Raw genomic sequence first — 21,257 nt, 5'->3', positions numbered from 1 at the left:
CTCTGTTACCCTTCACTCGACACATCTTTTTGGAATTAAAAAAAAAACTGAATTATGACAGAAAATCTCAAATGCAGCACAGCACCACTGCTCCCACTACATTCTTATGAAAAAGTTAAAACTATTTTAAAGACAAACCCTGGCTCTCATTTGGAGCTCGCTTCACTTAATCCATAATGTCTGAGTAAAATTTAAATCAGATTTAGAGCAATTTCCTTCTGAATGCAAATTGCAGAATTCTGCTGTGCCCACAGATAAGACATCTTATACACCACTGGAAAGCCTCCAGACCTTTTCTGAATTCTGGGCTGTATACTGAAGAGTTCTTTTATGCAAAACACACTGGACTGGAGGTCACATATTTGGCTGCCATCTCGCTGTGTGTCTCTGCTTCAATCTACCACTATCTGCATCTAGAACAAACTCATAGTTATTCAGTTTGCACTTGAGATGCAACACTTCATTTGCAACCCATGGACAATCTTTGGAGCAACATCCCTTTTCAAAACTTGCACATAATACCAAAACCTAAGATTTTCTGGACATTTCTAGCTACTAGTTCTTCTTTTCATTACTTTTGATCATTTCGTTTAATTTTACAACCTTGCGAATAAAAAACAACAACAACAACAAACAGACAAAGTGGCAGTGAGGAATCTAAAATTCAAATATATAGATTTCTTTGATTTATTGCCCATCTGAGCTGACTCTTCATCTCCTCTCAGCATTTGAAAAATGGCTTGACAACACTTTCATTTTCATCTTTTAATAACATGAGCTATCATACATATGTTTTCAGCTTTTGCCGCCACCTCCACGTTTACAGTTCTTCAACTAAAGGTTCAATTTGAATTCCATTAAGTTCCTCTTATCCAGCAATTATGACCACACTAGGTGTTAAAGTGGGCCGGAACGACCTGGAATGATGTTCCAACACCTTCAATTAATGCACAATTAAATCTGATAGGCAGATTAATGCATGATACTGCCAAGCCAGTTAATTTTCCATGTGTTGAAGCCTGGCATTACCTCCAGTTGATGGCATGGTAAGAGGTGCACTAAATTATTTTAAAAGGCAAGGACAGCCCAACAAGTATCGTTTTGTAGTTTTAGATACTTTTTTCTATTTGATCTAAACATAATGTGTTGCTTTATATTTAGCAAACATCTCAAAAGCTGAGGTATACTAATTTTGTGTGACTAAAATTTTGATGAATAGGCAGGTTTAGTAGTGTTCATTGCAGACTAAACTGGTTGGTTTACAGTATTGTGGTAAGGACTGCAGTAATGCACTATGCTGGACTGGTGCAGAGCAGGCTGTGATGTTCATGGTCAGTGTTAAGCTACATTAAAGGGTAGCAGACATCAAGTGGGGGTATTTCATCTTAATTTCAGGAGCGGGACCACACCCACATCCATGCCCCATCTGCTCTTGAGTCTATATATGCCCCTTCACCAATACCTGCTTTTCATACCCCCCTCCCCCATCTTCTTTTCTTTTACATGTAAAAGTACATGGGGATCTGCCTGGCCCGGGAACTGCTGCCAGTCCCCTCCGAGGCCTTCCCCAAACCGCAGCATCAGTCCACAGTCCATCACCCATTGTACATCTCAACTGAGGGTGTGGTCCCAGCTAGCGAATTTACAGGGAGTGCAGAATTATTAGGCAAGTTGTATTTTTGAGGAATAATTTTATTATTGAACAACAACCATGTTCTCAATGAACCCAAAAAACTCATTAATATCAAAGCTGAATGTTTGTGGAAGTAGTTTTTAGTTTGTTTTTAGTTTTAGCTATTTTAGGGGGATATCTGTGTGTGCAGGTGACTATTACTGTGCATAATTATTAGGCAACTTAACAAAAAACAAATATATACCCATTTCAATTAGGGCTGCTCGATTATGGCAAAAATGATAATCACGATTATTTTCACTGAAATTGAGATCTCGATTATTTGACGATATTTATTTAACCCTTACGACCTACTATAGAACCAAGTCTGCCAGAGCTTATATTATTTTTTTACATGTTGTAGTGCCATTTGTGGGAGCATTTCAAGTTGCTATACAACTGTTATAGCCCATATTTTAATAATATGTATGCATTAAGTCCATAGTAACTACATTAATTGCAAAAAAGTGCAATAAACTACAAAAAAAAATTTTAAATCGTTTTTGTTTTGTTTTTTACATATATTTCTACTTGGAGAAATTTAAGAGGCTTATCCCTCAAAACTTTAAATACAAAAAAGTTGCAAAAATAGTTTACAACAACAGGAAATTTATTTTGAGTGTCTTCATAGTTTTATTTTGGAGATACACCAGTTTTTATACACTGCAGGAAAAACGAAAAAACAATCCTATGATGCAAATTTGCAAAGAAAACAGCAGGTGCATCAAAATAAACTATTTCCAGCAGTGCAATTCGAGTTCTAAGCATCACAGAAACTATTCAGAAAAGTCAAACATGACCAGTATAGGTTTTTAAGGCCTATGAGTAAAAAACTACAATTTCCGCGAAAATGACGTCACTTCCGGTTTTGAGCAGGAAATGGCGGACATGTGATAGTTCGCGTCTGTTTAACTGTGGGAAGTGTTACGAACAGCTGATCGGATCGGCAAAGCTGTTTCTGGAATATTATGTTTTTGTTGCTGTAAGCGCTTTTTATGCAATTTTTGCAAAGCTTTATGTGGAAGGAAACCGTGACCGAGGACAAGCTGATGGCATAAGATGTAAGTACAACTCCTCCGGTTTCATATGCAAAACAAATTATTGCGCTAGCTTACACGGTTCAGGTTCTACAGGGATTTAAAAATAGTTACACAACACGGAGCGTGCTGCTCTGACCGGCTTTAAAGGGTTAACAATGACTTTAAAAAATAATATAAAATAGTGTGCAACACCACTGAAGTTTTTTTAACCTCTCTTTTCAACCAACGGCAGTCACTCTCCTCTCCAGATAACTTCTGCTTAGCTTTCCGAGCTTCCCTCGGGTCCTCTTAATCAGCGGTCTCCAACCCTTTTTGCGCCACGGACCGGTTTATGCCCGACAATATTTTCACGGACCGGCCTTTAAGGTGTCGCGGATAAATGAGGGAGGGGCTAATAATCGGCTCAGTCATTTTTAATGATCGTTGAAAGCCCAGATCGTAATCGTGATTAAAATTCGATTAATTGAGCAGCCCTAATTTCAATTATTTATTTTTACCAGTGAAACCAATATAACATCTCCACATTCACAAATATACATTTCTGACATTCAAAAACAAAACAAAAACAAATCAGCGACCAATATAGCCACCTTTCTTTGCAAGGACACTCAAAAGCCTGCCATCCATGGATTCTGTCAGTGTTTTGATCTGTTCACCATCAACATTGCGTGCAGCAGCAACCACAGCCTCCCAGACACTGTTCAGAGAGGTGTACTGTTTTCCCTCCTTGTAAATCTCACATTTGATGATGGACCACAGGTTCTCAATGGGGTTCAGATCAGGTGAACAAGGTGGCCATGTCATTAGTTTTTCTTCTTTTATACCCTTTCTTGCCAGCCACGCTGTGGAGTACTTGGACGCGTGTGATGGAGCATTGTCCTGCATGAAAATCATGTTTTTCTTGAAGGATGCAGACTTCTTCCTGTACCACTGCTTGAAGAAGGTGTCTTCCAGAAATTGGCAGTAGGACTGGGAGTTGAGCTTGACTCCATCCTCAACCCGAAAAGGCCCCACAAGCTCATCTTTGATGATACCAGCCCAAACCAGGACTCCACCTCCACCTTGCTGGCGTCTGAGTCGGACTGGAGCTCTCTGCCCTTTACCAGTCCAGCCACAGGCCCATCCATCTGGCCCATCAAGACTCACTCTCATTTCATCAGTCCATAAAACTTTAGAAAAACCAGTCTTGAGATATTTCTTGGCCCAGTCTTGACGTTTCAGCTTGTGTGTCTTGTTCAGTGGTGGTCGTCTTTCGGCCTTTCTTACCTTGGCCATGTCTCTGAGTATTGCACACCTTGTGCTTTTGGGCACTCCAGTGATGTTGCAGCTCTGAAATATGGCCAAACTGGTGGCAAGTGGCATCTTGGCAGCTGCATGCTTGACTTTTCTCAGTTCATGGGCAGTTATTTTGCGCCTTGGTTTTTCCACACGCTTCTTGCAACGCTGTTGACTATTTTGAATGAAACGCTTGATTGTTCGATGATCACGCTTCAGAAGCTTTGCAATTTTGAGACTGCTGCATCCCTCTGCAAGATATCTCACTATTTTTGACTTTTCTGAGCCTGTCAAGTCCTTCTTTTGACCCATTTTGCCAAAGGAAAGGACGTTGCCTAATAATTATGCACACCTGATATAGGGTGTTGATGTCATTAGACCACACCCCTTCTCATTACAGAGATGCACATCACCTAATATGCTTAATTGGTAGTAGGCTTTCGAGCCTATACAGCTTGGAGTAAGACAACATGCATGAAGAGGATGATGTGGACAAAATACTCATTTGCCTAATAATTCTGCACTCCCTGTATCTTTAAACTGATGATGCAATTAGATTTACTCACAGAACACACAGACCTCTAAAAAGTTTTACACACAGGATGCATTAAGTTTTTGTGACTATTTTGTGCATTAAAAATGCAGCCGTTTACACTGACCTGTAGTTCGTGCTCTAGTACTGAATATACAATGATATAGAAATAGTTAATTAATACTTCATTACCTCCGATACACAGCTAGAGACTGCTCTGGATTAATCGGCTCTCTGAAATGATCTGTTTGCCTCCTCAGATGTGGTCCCAACTGCCAATACAGCTTCAACTCTGGGCTCAAACCATGAAATACTCTGTGCTGCTGTCTTCTCTTTGTGAAACCAGAATCTCAGTTTCTCAGTCTTGGGTTGCAAAAACGTGACGGGTGTGTGTATATACATTAAAAAAATCCTGAACTTTGTGTTGTTTTTTTTCTCCTAACACTTCCAGTGTGTAAAAGTCTTTATACTAAGTTTATGCTGTATAGAAATCCTGATAGCTTCTGTAATGTCTGGTTATATGTTTTTATATTCGACTAGCTAACAAACACACGGCAACTAATCAGAGCTACTCTCAATGTTAGGATGCCACTTCAACCCCTGAGTAATTTATACAGAAAAACTACAAAACGTTGACTTTTAAGTGACTCAAAAAAAACTACAACAAGAAGACTGTTACCACTTCACCTTCTTCCAACTTTAGCTTTATCTTCAGTTCCATTATGTGCTGATTTCATTGAAGTCATTAAGTCATTTTACCACCTCATTCAAAACTTCTTTCAAACTTGTTTCAACTTCAGGTTCAGCTTCAGTTACATTATTCCACTCATTTAGCTGTTAGCAATCTAAACACGGAGGACAAAACAGTGTTAATCAATTCAAAAAAATTAATAAAAATAATTGTCATGCAAGCTGATAGAAGTCCTTTCACTGCCACTTACAGCTTGCATTTTAAACACCGTAGTTTAGTTTCATGTCTGAGCTGCAGTGAACCAAGGTCAGCTGTCACTGCCATACAAATCCATTCAGAAGCTTCAAAGAATTAACTATAGGGCATTTAAACTATTTTATGTCTGTAGTGAGGCAATCACATTTTTTACACTTTTACTGTAATTCAACCAGTTATATAACAGAGTCTAAAAATATAAAGGATGAAGGGACAAAGTTGGCATTGAACTTCAGTACTTTGAAACCTTACTCTGATGCGTGTAAAGACAAACCCTTTTCTCCTTTAATAAAAATACCCTCTGACTGTGCTTAATGTCTACAACTGCCATGAACTGGCTGAGGTTCAATTCCCAGACCTATTCTCTTTGTAGCCCCCAACACGCAAAAGGAAAAGGAGGACAGTGTGCTTTCTTTGCCCCATATGAGTAAAAATTGATGAGCCTAACAGTAATTGTACAAAGGACAAAGAGTTGGCTGACTTCCCTAAAATGAGACACCCAGGAAGTGGAAGCTGTTTTTCCTTTCCTAATTTGGATCGGCAGAGGGATGGTAAGTACACAGTGTGGTTTTTATTTAATGAAAGCTGACAGGAAATCAGACTTCAGGAGAACAAATTATTTCGTCCCAACTTTACTTCATCTCCACACAGTCAGAGAGCTGCGGTGCACACTGAGCAGATCCTGGCAAGACAATGAAGGAGACGAGCCCACATAACGTCAGAGGAAGGACAGCACGTCAGCAGCCTTACCTAGTTTAGGCAGAGAGTACTGGACTTTGAAGTAGTCCTGATAAAATCCGAGGAGCCTCTTAGTAATGTGGAGGGCGTAGTCCCCTGCTCCACTCAAAATGGCATCTGGCCGGGCATAGAGACGGATCTGAAGACAAATACAGAGGAAGAAATGGAATTAAGCTGATTTTAATTGAGATGGATCTAAAAACAGATACAGAGAAAGGAAATTGGAATTAGTGTATGCTCAGCTCTACAGAGAACAAAATGAAATTAAGCCACTTTTTTTCAAATCTATACAGAAAAGGAAATTAAATTTGACAGATACAAACAGGAGAAGGCTGCGTGTATATTAAACTCTTCAGGGGAAATAATACAATCAGAGAGAGTTTAAGTTTATATCTGCAGAAAGGAAAAATTATATTTGAGAGATGTTTTCTTCAAAATTTGCGAAGAAACAAATGGAATCAGTTCCGTGTTAGGTGGGTCACATCTACAGACAGAATAAGTGAATCAGGTCGACTTCATATTCTGCTCTCCAGACAGAACAATGGAGTCTGGTTGATTTGGTTCAAATATAAAACAAGAAAAAAATTGATTTACAGCTGTGAGCAAGAATATCGACTGTAGATGGAAGCAAAAAAAATACAAGAATGTTAAATGTTCTGCTTCAGGTGGATTCCAGTATTTCACACAGTCTAATGATCAGTGTGGGCTCATTATTGGACAGGGGTTGGAGCAGCTGCATCATTTATTTATAAAGGACAGTTCACCCTAAATCAAATTTACATATTTTTCTTTGGACATGTAGCAATATTTATTCATTCAGACTGTTTACTCAAGCCCCCCGCATTTCTTTATATTTTGTGTCCAGGGAGCCAGACATTTTGCAACTTTTAAAGTGCTCCTGAGTAAGAGTTCTGCAGGCTTTTTGGTCTTTTTTTTAGACATTTTTATAGGAAAGCAGGCATTAAAAAAGGAATGAACCAGTGTTGTGTCTGCACTTAACAGAAAATTGATTAAAGATTGAATTTTAAGTTGCATTATGCAGTTTGTTATTGATAGCCTGTCACATAAACAAAAACATAAAAAAAATATCCCCATTTCTTTAGCTGAATTGATGACAAATGCCAAAGATTACACAGTTTGAGTGGAGTAAAATAGTAATTTTATACCAGCAAAGTAATCCTCACTGGGAAGCCTGAATGGGCTATTAGCCAAAAAATTCCTATCCTTCGGTGCAAAATAGGGAAAACTGGACAAGTGGAGAACAAAAGTAACAACCCCCTTTGCTAGGAAAAATTCAGCAAAGACCTGACATGGGACCCCAGAGTGGCATCTGGACTTGAACCATGGCCACACTGGAACTGAACTTAAGATGAAGGTCAGCAGGTCTTAGCTGGTGGTCAAAACTAATAGAATTATAAATGCAGTGGTCAGGCTGCTGACCTCTGAACCACTGCAGGATGACATGCTGACAAAGTGTGTGTGAGAGACACTCCAACTCATCACTGTTGCTGGGATTAAAATGATCATCTGCTCTTTCGAAAGTGATTCTATTGTTTGGTGAAGATGGCAATTTGTACTTGAGAAGAGGTTCTTTTTTTGTGCCTCACAGCTCCTGACAAGCTGTGGGTAAAAGCAAAATCACAGCTTTTTCCCTGTAGAGCTGTGACAGCAGCTTCACTTCTGTCTGTTGTTTACCCCCTTTCACATTGCACACCTTCACCAAAACACAGTGTAACATATTGACTGACTTCTAATGAAATCCATTTTAATTCATGCAGTATGGACTCGAACACTTGTACGCTCATCTGTACACAAATCCAAAGTGGGCCATGGGGCATTACGAGATCTAGGTTGAAGTGCCGAGTTTCTCAGTGCTTTGGCTTCACTCATTTAAGTATTACTTGCCCTTATACATCAATCAGCATGACATTATGACCAACTGGCTATTATTGTTGGTCTCCCGTTTGCTGCCAAAACAGCTCTGACCAATTGAGGCATGGACTCCACTAGATTGCTGAAGATGTGCAGTGGTATCTGCACCAATATGTTAGCAACAGATCCTTTAAGACCTATAAGTTGCAAGATGGGGCCTCCATAAATCAGACGTGTTGGTCCAGCTCATCCCAAATGCTAGACTGGACTGAGACCCGGGGAAGTTGGAGGCTCATGATTGTGCTCCTCGAACCATTGCTGAACCAGTTTTGCTTTGTGGCAGGGCGCATTATCCTGCTGAAATCAGGGAGTACTTTTTCTATCAAAGGGTGTACATGGTCTTCAACAGTGCTTAGGTAGTTAGTACATGTTAAAGTAACATCCACATGGATGGCACAACTCAAGTTTTCATAGCAGAAGACTGCCCAAAGAATCACATTGCCTCCGCCAGCTTGCCTTCTCTTCTGATGCTGTTGTATCAGAACAAGCATTACATTTTTCAACAGTTTGAGCTACAGCAGGTCATCTGTTGGGTCAAACCACACAGGCCAGTCTTCACTCCCCCACAGGCATCAGTGAGCCTTGGCTACTATGACTCTGTTGCTGGTTCACCACTGTTCCTTCCTTGGACTGCTTGGCAGATGCTGACCCTTGCAGACTGGGAGCACTCCACAAGAGCTGTACACTTGCTCAAATCCTTACACTTGCCTACATTTACTGCATTTAACACTTCTTCTAACATAAAATGCTTATTTGCTCTCTAATATATCCCACCCAGGAACATGATGAAGAGAGGATCTGTGTTAACCTGCCAGTGGTCATTGCAATGTTATGTCTGTTTAAATTCAAGTTTAATGTCAAAGTTAATGCCAGCAGTTTGACATGATCCTACATTTTAAGGTTGACTATAGATAAAAAGTCTGGCTTTATCCTGAAGAAAATATATATTTGAATCCAAATTTTACTGCAATTGATTCAAAAGTTCTTGATTACTTTTAAACTACAATTATATCCAAGCCACAACTGTGAACCTTGTGGTGGTGCCACCAGAAAAGTTGGTGTGCAATCCTCCCATCAGTACAGTATCTTAAATGTTTAGCCTTTTAAAAAGACTAGGCTAAATGTCATAATCAAATCATCTGACAGACCATCCTACAGGCTACAAGCCTCCGTGAAGGCAACCAGAAGAAGGACAGGGGTTTCAAATAATGCTGCATTGTGGTTTTTAGTATTTCAGCCACCATCAAACAGAAGTTCAGGTGCACTGAAGTTCAGTGTGATTATTTACACACATTACCAATCACACTGACCAACACATTAGGAGTCTGTGTCCGACTGTGAAGGAAAAATAAAAACAGATTTTGCTCTTTTTTTAATCTGACTTTGATATCAACTTAGTGTTTGTTAGTGTGCTGTCAGTCTGCTGCCCTCTTGTGATTCTGAAGCTCAGTCAAAAATGTTTCACTTCAATGACTCCCAATGGACTCTTTAAACTAAAGTGATTCTTTCAAGCTCACAGACAGACAGACAGACATCTGCTCCATCTGAGTCAATTTTCATTAAAAAAAAAAAGCAATTTGGCAGGTCTGCAAAAGAAAATTAGCTTCTGCTGCCGCTTTATTCAGTAGGCATCCGGTGTTTGAGGTCAGCTGGTCTAATCTCCTGGTGCAGCTTTCATACGGAAACAGCCAAGCTCTGTTTGCAGCAGCCACCATCACTTTATTACACAAAACACTGAATTATGAGGCTCAGTCTCATCGGTGGTGAGTCTAAAGTCTGTTTTTGTCTGTGACAGGTGCAGGTGGAGAAATCTCTGTGTGCAAGAGAAAAGGCTGAAAATGTGTGGTCCCTTGGGCGACACTGCATTAAAAACAGAGATAATTCTGTCATGGAAATCGATGCATGGGCTCAGGAGCACTTCCAGAAATCACTGTCTGTCAACACAACTCACCGTCCCATGCACTGACGCAGGTAAAAGCTCCATCATGCAAAGAAGATTATGTCTCTTTAAGGTTCCTTTCCCTCCGAATGAACCCTCTGATCTAATTGAACCGTCTAGGCAATAAAATACATGGCCGTTTAATTTTATTTTTTCAATCATTCTTTGCTTAAAACTCCTTAAACTCTACATGTTCATTTCTGACTCACAGACCATTCTTGACAAAGTTAGCAACAAGCATGTTGGGCATATTCAAACAGCCTACAGCCCACAAAGCCAACAAAGCCACGCAGTGCCCTTTTTCTCATATTCAAAACCAAACAGAGATCTGAAGCAGACGGCACTTTCCACTGCAGGAAATGAACCTTTGTTCTGCTTTTGGTGTACTATACTAATTTCCAATTTGATAAATGCAACATCAAATTGCACTGTGTCTGAAAGAAAGAGGACAAAGTCAGGACTGGGCTTCAAACCAACCAACAACCAACTTTATGACTTCCACAGAGATAAAGCTACTTCTCTGTCAGCAGACTTCAGATCAGTTATGTTTGTCGAGTTCTGCAGTTACCTTGTGAACTTTGCTGATGGTATCACGTCTTGGTATCACTTGGTATCACTGAATAATCACATTCTCTACAAATACTTGATGGATTTGTTGATCGAGAATTAACAACTACTGTAACTTTTGGATTAACCTTCAGCACAGACTGTAATGTTGACATGGGACTTCAGTACCTTCAAGTCGTCTCTTACGGTCTGCGATTACAAAGAAGCATGGTGGTAAGATATTTTAGCCTTTTTATTTATGTAACTTACATAAATAAGTTACATGAATAACTTTGATCGTGGCTCAAAGAGTTGGCAGTTTATCCGGCAACCTTCAGGTTGCCGGTTCGAGCCCCGGCTCGGACAGTCTCGGTCGTTGTGTCCTTGGGAAGGACACTTCACCTACGACCTACTGGTGTTGGCCAGAGGGGCCGATGGCGTGATATGGCAGCCTCACTTCTGTCAGTCTGCCCGTCTGCAGCTGTGGCTACAACTGTAGCTTGCCTCCACCAGTGTGTGAATGTGAGAGTGAATGAATAGTGGAATTGTACAGTGCTTTGAGGGCCCTGAAAAGCGCTATATAAAATGCAATCCATTATTATTTTCTTGATTTCCATCCTCATGTCAAAAACACATGAAAAGACTTCAAAGAATTATAAAATGTTAATTTTTGAGAGAAAAAAAACATCCATAGATCGACAGTTCTACAAAAAAAGAAGCCACACTCACAAAATCCATATGTCATTGTACATAATCCTCACGTCTCCATAATGAGACTGTGATGATGCCTTCGGGAGAGTGCTATAAATCTCCAGCTTGTAAAGCAAAGAGAGAAAAGCTGGGTATCACTCCTAAGAGAAACAAACTGTTAAATAATGTCTTTAAGATGATGGGAGGTGCTCTGACCTCAGACGGTTCAAGTAAGTAAAATGTTATTCTTCTTAACGTGTAAAGCTTTATGAGCTGATGAAGCCACAGAGGGAGCACGGTGGGTAGAGTTTAATGTGTTTAATGGAGCTTAGCGATGAAACACTGACACAATCACACGTCTGTGGTGTTGCTGTTTCTGGTTTTAGGACTTTTCAGGTGGACAGATGTGATAATTTGATCATAACATGTGTGGAATTAATTAGTTTTGAGTTAAAAGTGGTGACAAGTAACATTTCTGTGGCCTGAATACTAAACTGTATTAACTACATTAACTCACTTGGAGCTTTTGCTTAGAGGCGTTTTATTTCTCACAGTTTTCTGACTTCGACCATAAGAAGCTGACTGAAACTGCAGAAACCTGCCAGAGAGACACGAAAAGATTGAAACGTGCCCTTAAAACAAGCTGCCAGCTCTCCTCTCTGTGTTTTTGTGATGGATGGAGCAGTTAATCAGACTGATCCTCCAGACTAATTATACACAAACAATGTCAGCTGACAGATAGGGGTTACCATAGCGACAGGCAGCAGTGATCTCACTGATCAATACACGTGAATCAGCGTGTGTGAATGAAAATAAAGGACAAATTAAATGCGTGTGTGTGTGTGTGTGTGTGTGTGTGTGTGTGTGTGTGTGTGTGTGTGTGTTCGCTGAATGGTTTCACTGTCAGGGAGAAACCAGCTCACTGTCAGATGAAGGACAATAGAGACTGGCTATCAAATACAGCACACACACACACACACACACACAGCAGCAGAAGTAGCGGCAGGTAGATGTACACACAAGTTAAAATACACGTGTTATTTTCCCCATGAAGACACACAAACTCACTATGATGTAATACTGCTGTATCACTGCTGGCTTATCACTCACACACACACACACACACACACACACTGTCCCAGTAACTCTGCTGTCTCTCCTCTCTGAGCTTCACTTCCACTCTAATAAATTCTGCTTTCAGAAAGCTGTGAAAACACGTTGAAACCTGTTCAGTGGTAACGCTGCAGATCTGCTGCTACGTGGTGTCACAGTGTTTGTGTCGCACACGAGCTGCTGTAAACCTGCACAAATACCAACAAAGGCCGGTAAAAAAAAAGTACTAAGCTGCCTTCTACTGAAACTACAAGCAAATTTTCCAGGCAAAGTCGTAAACACAGCTGCAAATATTTTTTCACATTTTCGGTTGTCGCGTTGGCCTAAAATTAATAATCAACATCTACTCGATGAACATTAGTTCATTCCGAGCAGGAACATCCAAGATTCAAAAATGAAGCCAATGCAGATGTGCCATAAACTGCAGTTCCTCCAATTGCCACTGGAGGCTGCTCCAAAAGTGAGTCAGGTGGCTACTTTAGATTTAGAGAATGAGGATAGTTGTAACACTCTCACTTCCTCACACTGCCAAACTGTGTGAGGAAAATCAAGTGGGCTGATCAATCGAAATATCGACAGCATCGACACCAATGCTGGTATTGGTACTGGACTGATACCAGGACAAGAGGACCGATAATTTGTTTCTATCCTCCTAGTTCAGCTTGTAGCCCACTGAAAATATTTTGATCAGTACTGATGGATTCAGAACTATGTTACCTTTATTTTTCATAGAGTAGTGCCTTAGGTAAAATGTAAGACATATTATCTTAGCTAATTTCAAACGACCATGCTGCTGCAGCTATGCAAATTATAGCTGACGGGGTGCAGATGGTTGTAACACCTTTTAAAAAGTGCTGAAACTATCCCCATGGTGGCAGCTAAATACATTTTCCCTGTCCTACTCTCTTTTTTCCAGTGTGCCGAGGCAGTGGGTGAGAAAAACATTACCACTGTGAGGGCTAAATAAACCAAATGATACTAAGCTTCTTTTAGCCTCGTGCAGCTGAGGTGATTAAAAAAGACAGAGGTGAGGAAGACACTGACGTGTTGGTCAGTGCACAATAATAATAATAATTAAGATGTACATTTTGTGGAAGGAGATTAAATTCCCTGTGATTGACATGTGTTTATTAATTCAGGGATGTTGTTGAACAGGGTAAAGAGACTGCTACTTGTGGAGGATATCTTAAAATTCTAGCTCAGAAATATTCTGTTATATATTAGTTGTAAATGCTGAAACAACAACATCCTTGGTCTCACCAGGTTCATCAGCACAGCTGGAGCCATTTGCTGCCATCAGTGTTTCACTTCTCTTAACCAAACTGAACTCATGTCCATGTTTATGGTGTTTGAACCTTTTGGAAGATTTTAATGAAATTATCTTATTGCAGTTAATTAAATAAAGTTAATAATCACAGACTCTCTAAAAAGTCTGTTCCCATAGTGCTAAGTGAACATCGAGTATTTAATTTGCATGTTATTTAGCACAAATTAGCAGATATGTGCATCTGTGTGATCTGCTTAGAATTTATGAATGCAGCTTGCTAAACAACTGTTAACTAAACATGCCACTTTCCCATGTAAAAATGCTGACTCCAGTGCCAATAAATCACAGTGACGATATCCATGCCCAGTTTTATTAGCCAAATAGGTGGTTTGTGTGGGCCACCACATCATGGACATGAAGTCTGGACCAATCTATTGGATTACATCAAATGAAATTGTACTAAGTTATCTCTGGAAGACTGTTATAATCCGTCTCTGATAGGGGAGGTAACATAAACGAGACCCACGTTAGGGAGATCAGTTTAGAAAAAGGTTTATTACAAGAGAACTCAGGACTTACAAGAAAACCTATAGCGCAGATTACCACAAACCAAACAACCAACACAAAACAACTAGCTCAAGTAAGGCTTAACCAGTAGAAAATAAAACTGTCCTCATGGGCTGTAACACAGCTAAACCCCACTCAAGCCAAATCTCACCACTTTCACTTTCACAAGCAAAGCTCAGAGAAGGAAGCCTACAGGGCAGACTGCATACTCAGTTCAAAGCAGCAGCCCCTGAAAGTTCTTCAGCCTTTTGAAGACACAGGTATGTACAAGTCACTGATTGGTCTCTCTCCCTGGAGGTGCAAACCACAGGTCCTCAGGCAGCCAATTGTCTGTGTGGATTGTCACATTCGAATTTACATGGAGGAAGGCTGGCACGGGTTCCCAGCCAGCCAATCGTCTGTGGGTGTTGTCATGCTTGAATTTACTTGAAGGAAGGCCGGCTCACTTAAAAGGCCAGGGGCCGTAGCAAAGACTATAACCACACTGTTGATCCCCTGATGTTTAATCCTACACCATGAAATTGAGACCTTGTTTTTAGCAAACTCTCACACATGGACAAACTGCTTCGCATGACACAAACTCTTACAGAAAATGCATTTTTATGATTTTTCATCAAGCAATGTCTTGGAAAAACAAAAATTTTGATAGCAACAGTTTCACTCAATCAAATAATTTTCTATCAGACTCAGCTGCCCATTAGCTTCTATGCTAAATTATAAATTATTGAATGATTAGACACCAAACTAAGATGTTACCTTTTATTAGTTATTTGGGTTTTACCCATGTATGGTAAAACAGAACTGCTGGTTTAATCCTGAGTTGGTGTTTGGATGACCTCAATCCCCAATTTTAACTCCAAACCTAGCCTAGGTCTAACCTCAGCACCTCAGAGAATATGCAATAGGTTTTTTTTTTGTTTGTTTTTTGTTTTTATCAATTCTTGTCAAACAGAAATCAAATTAAATAATTTTTCTCACTGACTCAAAATTATTTACATTTTTTCCAAAATGTCCATATTGCCTTTCTGCAAAAAAGACTCAAGTTGAATTATCACCTTTGAAGACTTTGAGCTCAGAGGGCTGAGAGGTGAAAGCCACACTGCTGTTGTGTGACAGTTGTTTGAGTCAGGACAATTTGACTTTGAGGCAGCTTTTGAGCCAACACTGTTTCTCTGTATTGATCCATCTGTTCTTTTTTGGGAAAGGAGTGTCATTCATCACTATTCCTCTCTTGATGCTGCAGCGGTCTACAGGGAGTGCAGAATTATTAGGCAAGTTGTATTTTTGAGGAATAATTTTATTATTGAACAACAACCATGTTCTCAATGAACCCAAAAAAACTCATTAATATCAAAGCTGAATGTTTTTGGAAGTAGTTTTTAGTTTGTTTTTAGTTTTAGCTATTTTAGGGGGATATCTGTGTGTGCAGGTGACTATTACTGTGCATAATTATTAGGCAACTTAACAAAAAACAAATATATACCCATTTCAATTATTTATTTTTACCAGTGAAACCAATATAACATCTCCACATTCACAAATATACATTTCTGACATTCAAAAACAAAACAAAAACAAATCAGCGACCAATATAGCCACCTTTCTTTGCAAGGACACTCAAAAGCCTGCCATCCATGGATTCTGTCCGTGTTTTGATCTGTTCACCATCAACATTGCGTGCAGCAGCAACCACAGCCTCCCAGACACTGTTCAGAGAGGTGTACTGTTTTCCCTCCTTGTAAATCTCACATTTGATGATGGACCACAGGTTCTCAATGGGGTTCAGATCAGGTGAACAAGGTGGCCATGTCATTAGTTTTTCTTCTTTTATACCCTTTTTTACCCTTTCAGCCACGCTGTGGAGTACTTGGACGCGTGTGATGGAGCATTGTCCTGCATGAAAATCATGTTTTTCTTGAAGGATGCAGACTTCTTCCTGTACCACTGCTTGAAGAAGGTGTCTTCCAGAAACTGGCAGTAGGACTGGGAGTTGAGCTTGACTCCATCCTCAACCCGAAAAGGTCCCACAAGCTCATCTTTGATGATACCAGCCCAAACCAGTACTCCACCTCCACCTTGCTGGCGTCTGAGTCGGACTGGAGCTCTCTGCCCTTTACCAATCCAGCCACGGGCCCATCCATCTGGCCCATCAAGACTCACTCTCATTTCATCAGTCCATAAAACCTTAGAAAAATCAGTCTTGAGATATTTCTTGGCCCAGTCTTGACGTTTCAGCTTGTGTGTCTTGTTCAGTGGTGGTCGTCTTTCAGCCTTTCTTACCTTGGCCATGTCTCTGAGTATTGCACACCTTGTGCTTTTGGGCACTCCAGTGATGTTGCAGCTCTGAAATATGGCCAAACTGGTGGCAAGTGGCATCTTGGCAGCTGCACGCTTGACTTTTCTCAGTTCATGGGCAGTTATTTTGCGCCTTGGTTTTTCCACACACTTCTTGAGACCCTGTTGACTATTTTGAATGAAACGCTTGATTGTTTGATGATCACGCTTCAGAAGCTTTGCAATTTTGAGACTGCTGCATCCCTCTCCAAGATATCACACTATTTTTGACTTTTCTGAGCCTGTCAAGTCCTTCTTTTGACCCATTTTGCCAAAGGAAAGGACGTTGCCTAATAATTATGCACACCTGATATAGGGTGTTGATGTCATTAGACCACACCCCTTCTCATTACAGAGTTGCACATCACCTAATAAGCTTAATTGGTAGTAGGCTTTCGAGCCTATACAGCTTGGAGTAAGACAACATGCATGAAGAGGATGATGTGGACAAAATACTCATTTGCCTAATAATTCTGCACTCCCTGTAGTTTACAGTGAAAACAATGGAGGTGGCCTGCCTGTATGCTCAGAACATGCCTGAAGTCCAGCTAAAGACTGGACAAGGCAAATACAATATGACCACCAAACTGCACACATTTTCGTCTTTGAGAGTCAAGAAGGAGCAGAAATTGCACAAGTGGGTAAACACAGGAACAGACTGAAGAACTGGGCAGGAAAGAGCAGAAATTCTGACAGGAAAACATCCTGTGAATCCTGTAAGATTCAGTCTGTGTGTTCCTCTACCAAAGCAAACACGAACAGCCTGTACTGTTTATTTGCACAGAAGAAAAAGAAATGAATGTAAAGGCCCTGAGTTTGGTTGAGATCCTACTTAAAGAGGCATGCTGGACTGTAGAGCCTGTGGAGGGAATTTGAGGCAAGATTCAGGTATTTACTGCAGCACTCAACTAACATCTTTAGTCATTGTTGGCTGCCCATATAAACATGTTTTTAAAAGATTTTCACCAAGTGAAAGCAGCTGGAAGACTTTGGATTTATTGACCATAATCTTTATAGACTTTAAACACCATCTGACCCAGACTAGCAAAGCCAGAACAAGAATCACACCGAAAACACTAGCCCATTTTTAAACTATAGAAGTGAAAGTTACAGATGAAGGAGAACAAAATCAACAGAAACTGTCCTGTTAACATAATATATATTTAAGCTTTGTAACTAACAGATCTCCTGTCAAGCCTTTTATCCCTCTTTAATCACTTCAGCCACACTAGCAACATGGCTCTTGGGATTGTAATATCAACTGAGTTTATTACGTGTGCTAGCAATAAGCATTTTGTGATACATTCATGAAGCAGACTTTAAATTTTGGCTGGCATTGATGGATCCTTTTGGTGGGAAGATTGTGAAAACATCCTCTGCAGTATCAGCTGTAGGTGATTAATAGTAATTCTCTAAAGAATAAATTCCATTTTCTGCAGTTTTTTGCAGAATAGGCATCTGTACTTAGACAGGTCCAGGATCTCTGCAACATACTCTCACCACGACCAGCATCTTTCCCGTTACCTGATCCAACTCACCAGCAGGTTGTGATTTATTCATAGCTGCACACAGCCGAATGTCCACAATGTACATCTGCAGATCTGACTGCAAGATTACAAAACTCAGTCATCAACCTGGAATCTCACCTGACTGGCTTGGGAGTGTCTTGGAGGTGGAGGCCAGGGACAAGAGATGTCGGTGCATCTTGGCTTAAGCTGGTGTCATTTAACCCAGACCAGGGCGACTGGTAGAAAATGGATGGATGGATTTAGACAAACATCTGTAAACTGTAGACTACACATGGAAAATTTACATGGAAAATGTGTGTAAAAATAGTCTTAAGAATACACACGCACTTAAGAAATGCAGTTGCAAGACTATTTATGAGGTATGCATATGGGCCAGTGTTATTTTTTACCACAGAGAATAAGTTATTGAATCAGTAATTCTAAATCTGTATATCTGTGCTGTCTGAACACTGCCATGCCCACATTTGTCTACATAAGGAATAACCTGTGGTAGATCATCCTGAAATGCAGTGACAGAAGAGCATGAAAATTTTACAACTCAAAACCGGAAATAAAAAAAAAAAACCTAAGGAGGAAGCCACAGGGAAGAGGAAAAAGTTTTGTATGAAAGTTTGAATAGTTGCATGAATGGTTTTGTATGAAATATTTAGAACGTCTCTTTGTATTTTTCTGTTTTGTATAATTTTTTTTAAAACTGAAACCAAGTAGTGACAGAGTTACTTAATTTCTACTACATTAAAGGGTACTCAGATTAAGCTCGAAAAGAGATTCTAAATTAATCTGGAAAATACCGTATTTTTCGGACCATAAGGCGCACATGATTTAAAAGGCGCATTAAGAGAAACAAAATAGTCAGATAAGTTAAACTTTACTCAACTCATTCTTCTTGCTTCCTCCACTTCCGTTAGCTTGATTCATTAATGTTGAATTATCTTGCAGCTGCTTTATTCCCATATTGTTGCAGTATATTATAACTAACCTCGTATTGTGAATGGATTATTTCAGTTGTTCTCCTGACTGAGGTTTGGTCCGTTTAGAGCACCCTGCGTTGTGATCGCCTTTGTCCCTAATCATTGGGAACCCTCCCGTTAACAAGTGGAAAAAAGTTAGCATTCATTCGCAAGCTTCACTGTGTTTATGTTATGCTAACATAGCTGTGTTGTTAGTGATCACATAGCACATCATTATATACCAGCTAGTCCAACTTCGGTAACCCTACAAAAGTCACAGGTGTTTAGTTTTCTGTCTTCATTTATGTTGGAAGTGATAACAGAGCTGTACGTTTTGATTTTTTCAAAATCCCTCAGTCAGAACTGATGCTATATCATGTTTAGGTGGAAACTAGCGAGCTAACTTATAACTCTGTTAAATTTAATAAATTCTGTTTTCATGGATTCCTAGATGTTAAACGTAATTGTTACATCTAGTAAAACAGCAGCGCTGATCATTTTATAAAAAATGAAAATTTAGACAGTTTTTAACTCTCAGTGATGCCGCAGTGTTCGTTTGACTTTGGGACCTGAAACGGATTACTCCTCGAGGCTCCTGACTATGTACAGTAGCCGTAATGCTTCGACAATTCATCAAGCGGTGTGACTTTGTAGCTTACCAAAGTCGTACTAAAACATTTTTTGACAAATTGTTGTCATGTACCACATAAAATTGGTTACAGGTCAGTAACCAGTGTTGCCAACTTAGCGACTTTGTTGCTATATTTAGCGAGTTTTCAGACCCCCTTAGCGACTTTTTTTCTAAAAAGCGACTAGCGACAAATCTGGCGACTTTTTCTGGTGTTATTGGAGACTTATTTATGATGACTTTTTGACGTGAAAGCGGGTATCGCTTTTACTCTCAACAAGCAGCGGGTGCTGCCGTGGGCACCTCGCCTGTTCCAAAGCGCTCACGGGCGGAGGATAGTCCTCCCCCAGCTGCTATCAGGGCAGAAGATGTTCACACCTATGCGTCAGAACTGCTAATGAATCGCGCATGAGCGTAGCCGCTGCTCCCGCACTGACTGTAACGCAGTCAGTTCTTCTTTTACTCTTATGCTGTTTTGTGGATCACGAGGTTTAAAACTACTTATAAACACACACACACAAAGTAACTCCACCAGACTGCCTATTTCGGGTCACTTTTGCCGGTCCAAGCCCGGATAAAGGAGCAGGGTTGGAATTATGACATTACAAAAAACAATAATTGGTAAAATAATTTTAATTTGTAGTTCTAAATAAGTTCTAAATGCATTTAAGACGTTTTTTACTCACTTTATGTCTCTTCCACGATGTTATTTCTCTCTCCAACAACATAGGTTACAATTATATTAGCATGACCAATTATGCAAATTAGGCGATGACGTCATTTAGCGACTTTTAGGACAGCCAATAGCGATTTTCCTTACTGAGGAGTTGGCAACACTGAGCACAACCAGAATTCATACATAAGGCACACCGGATTATAAGGCGCACTGTCAATTTTTGAGAAAATTAATGGATTTTAAGTGCGCCTTATAGTGTAGAAAATACGGTAATTACATCACCTGACAGACATGCATACTTTGATTTATTACTTGAATATTTAGTTTAATCAGAAATGTGTCTGAGATTTGGGATTTTGTTTTGTTTTTTTACTCATGATTTATTCCATGTAAAGCCCTAAACCATCTCACACGTACTAAAAGATGTGAACACATTTCCCCGGTGCTTGCCTCTCTTCATTGGCTCCCTGTCCGCTTCAGAATTAACTTTAAAATTTTATTGTTAACTTACAAAGCCCTGAACAGGCTCCCGGGTATTTGTCTGACCTCTTGCAGACTTATATCCCCTTTAGATCTCTTAGATCAAGTGATCTTTTGCTTTTAGCTGTACCAAGGTCGAGGCTGGTTCATAGAGGCGATCGAGCATTTGCAGTCGTAGCGCCTAAGCTGTGAAATAATTTACCCCTATACATCAGACAGGCTCCCTGTCAATCTTTTTAAATCTTATCTTAAAACACATTTTTATTTACTGGCTTTTAATACAGCATGAGAGTTATTTGTTAATTCACATTTGGTGTTTGCTATCAATACTCTAAGTTATTTTATTAGGTATGTTGTATTCTTGTACAGTTATTTTATTATGTATGTTGTATTCTTGTACAGC

At 39.9% G+C, this 21,257-nt stretch overlaps 1 protein-coding gene across 1 annotated transcript in view; it reads right to left on the bottom strand.

The window, feature by feature from the left end:
• The window catches only part of LOC120736018 (thyrotropin-releasing hormone-degrading ectoenzyme-like), a 258,235-nt gene that overhangs the window by 165,506 nt on the left and 71,472 nt on the right, over nt 1-21,257 (bottom strand). Inside the window, exon 4 of the mRNA XM_040035942.1 lies at nt 6,216-6,342. Within this exon, the coding sequence (XP_039891876.1) occupies nt 6,216-6,342 (127 nt within the window). The remainder of the gene's footprint in view (nt 1-6,215; nt 6,343-21,257) is intronic.

The sequence above is a fragment of the Simochromis diagramma genome, unplaced genomic scaffold (assembly GCF_900408965.1).
Source record: "Simochromis diagramma unplaced genomic scaffold, fSimDia1.1 OVJJ01000816.1, whole genome shotgun sequence".
Classification (NCBI taxonomy): domain Eukaryota; kingdom Metazoa; phylum Chordata; class Actinopteri; order Cichliformes; family Cichlidae; genus Simochromis; species Simochromis diagramma.
This window is presented reverse-complemented; position numbering and strand designations above follow the sequence as displayed.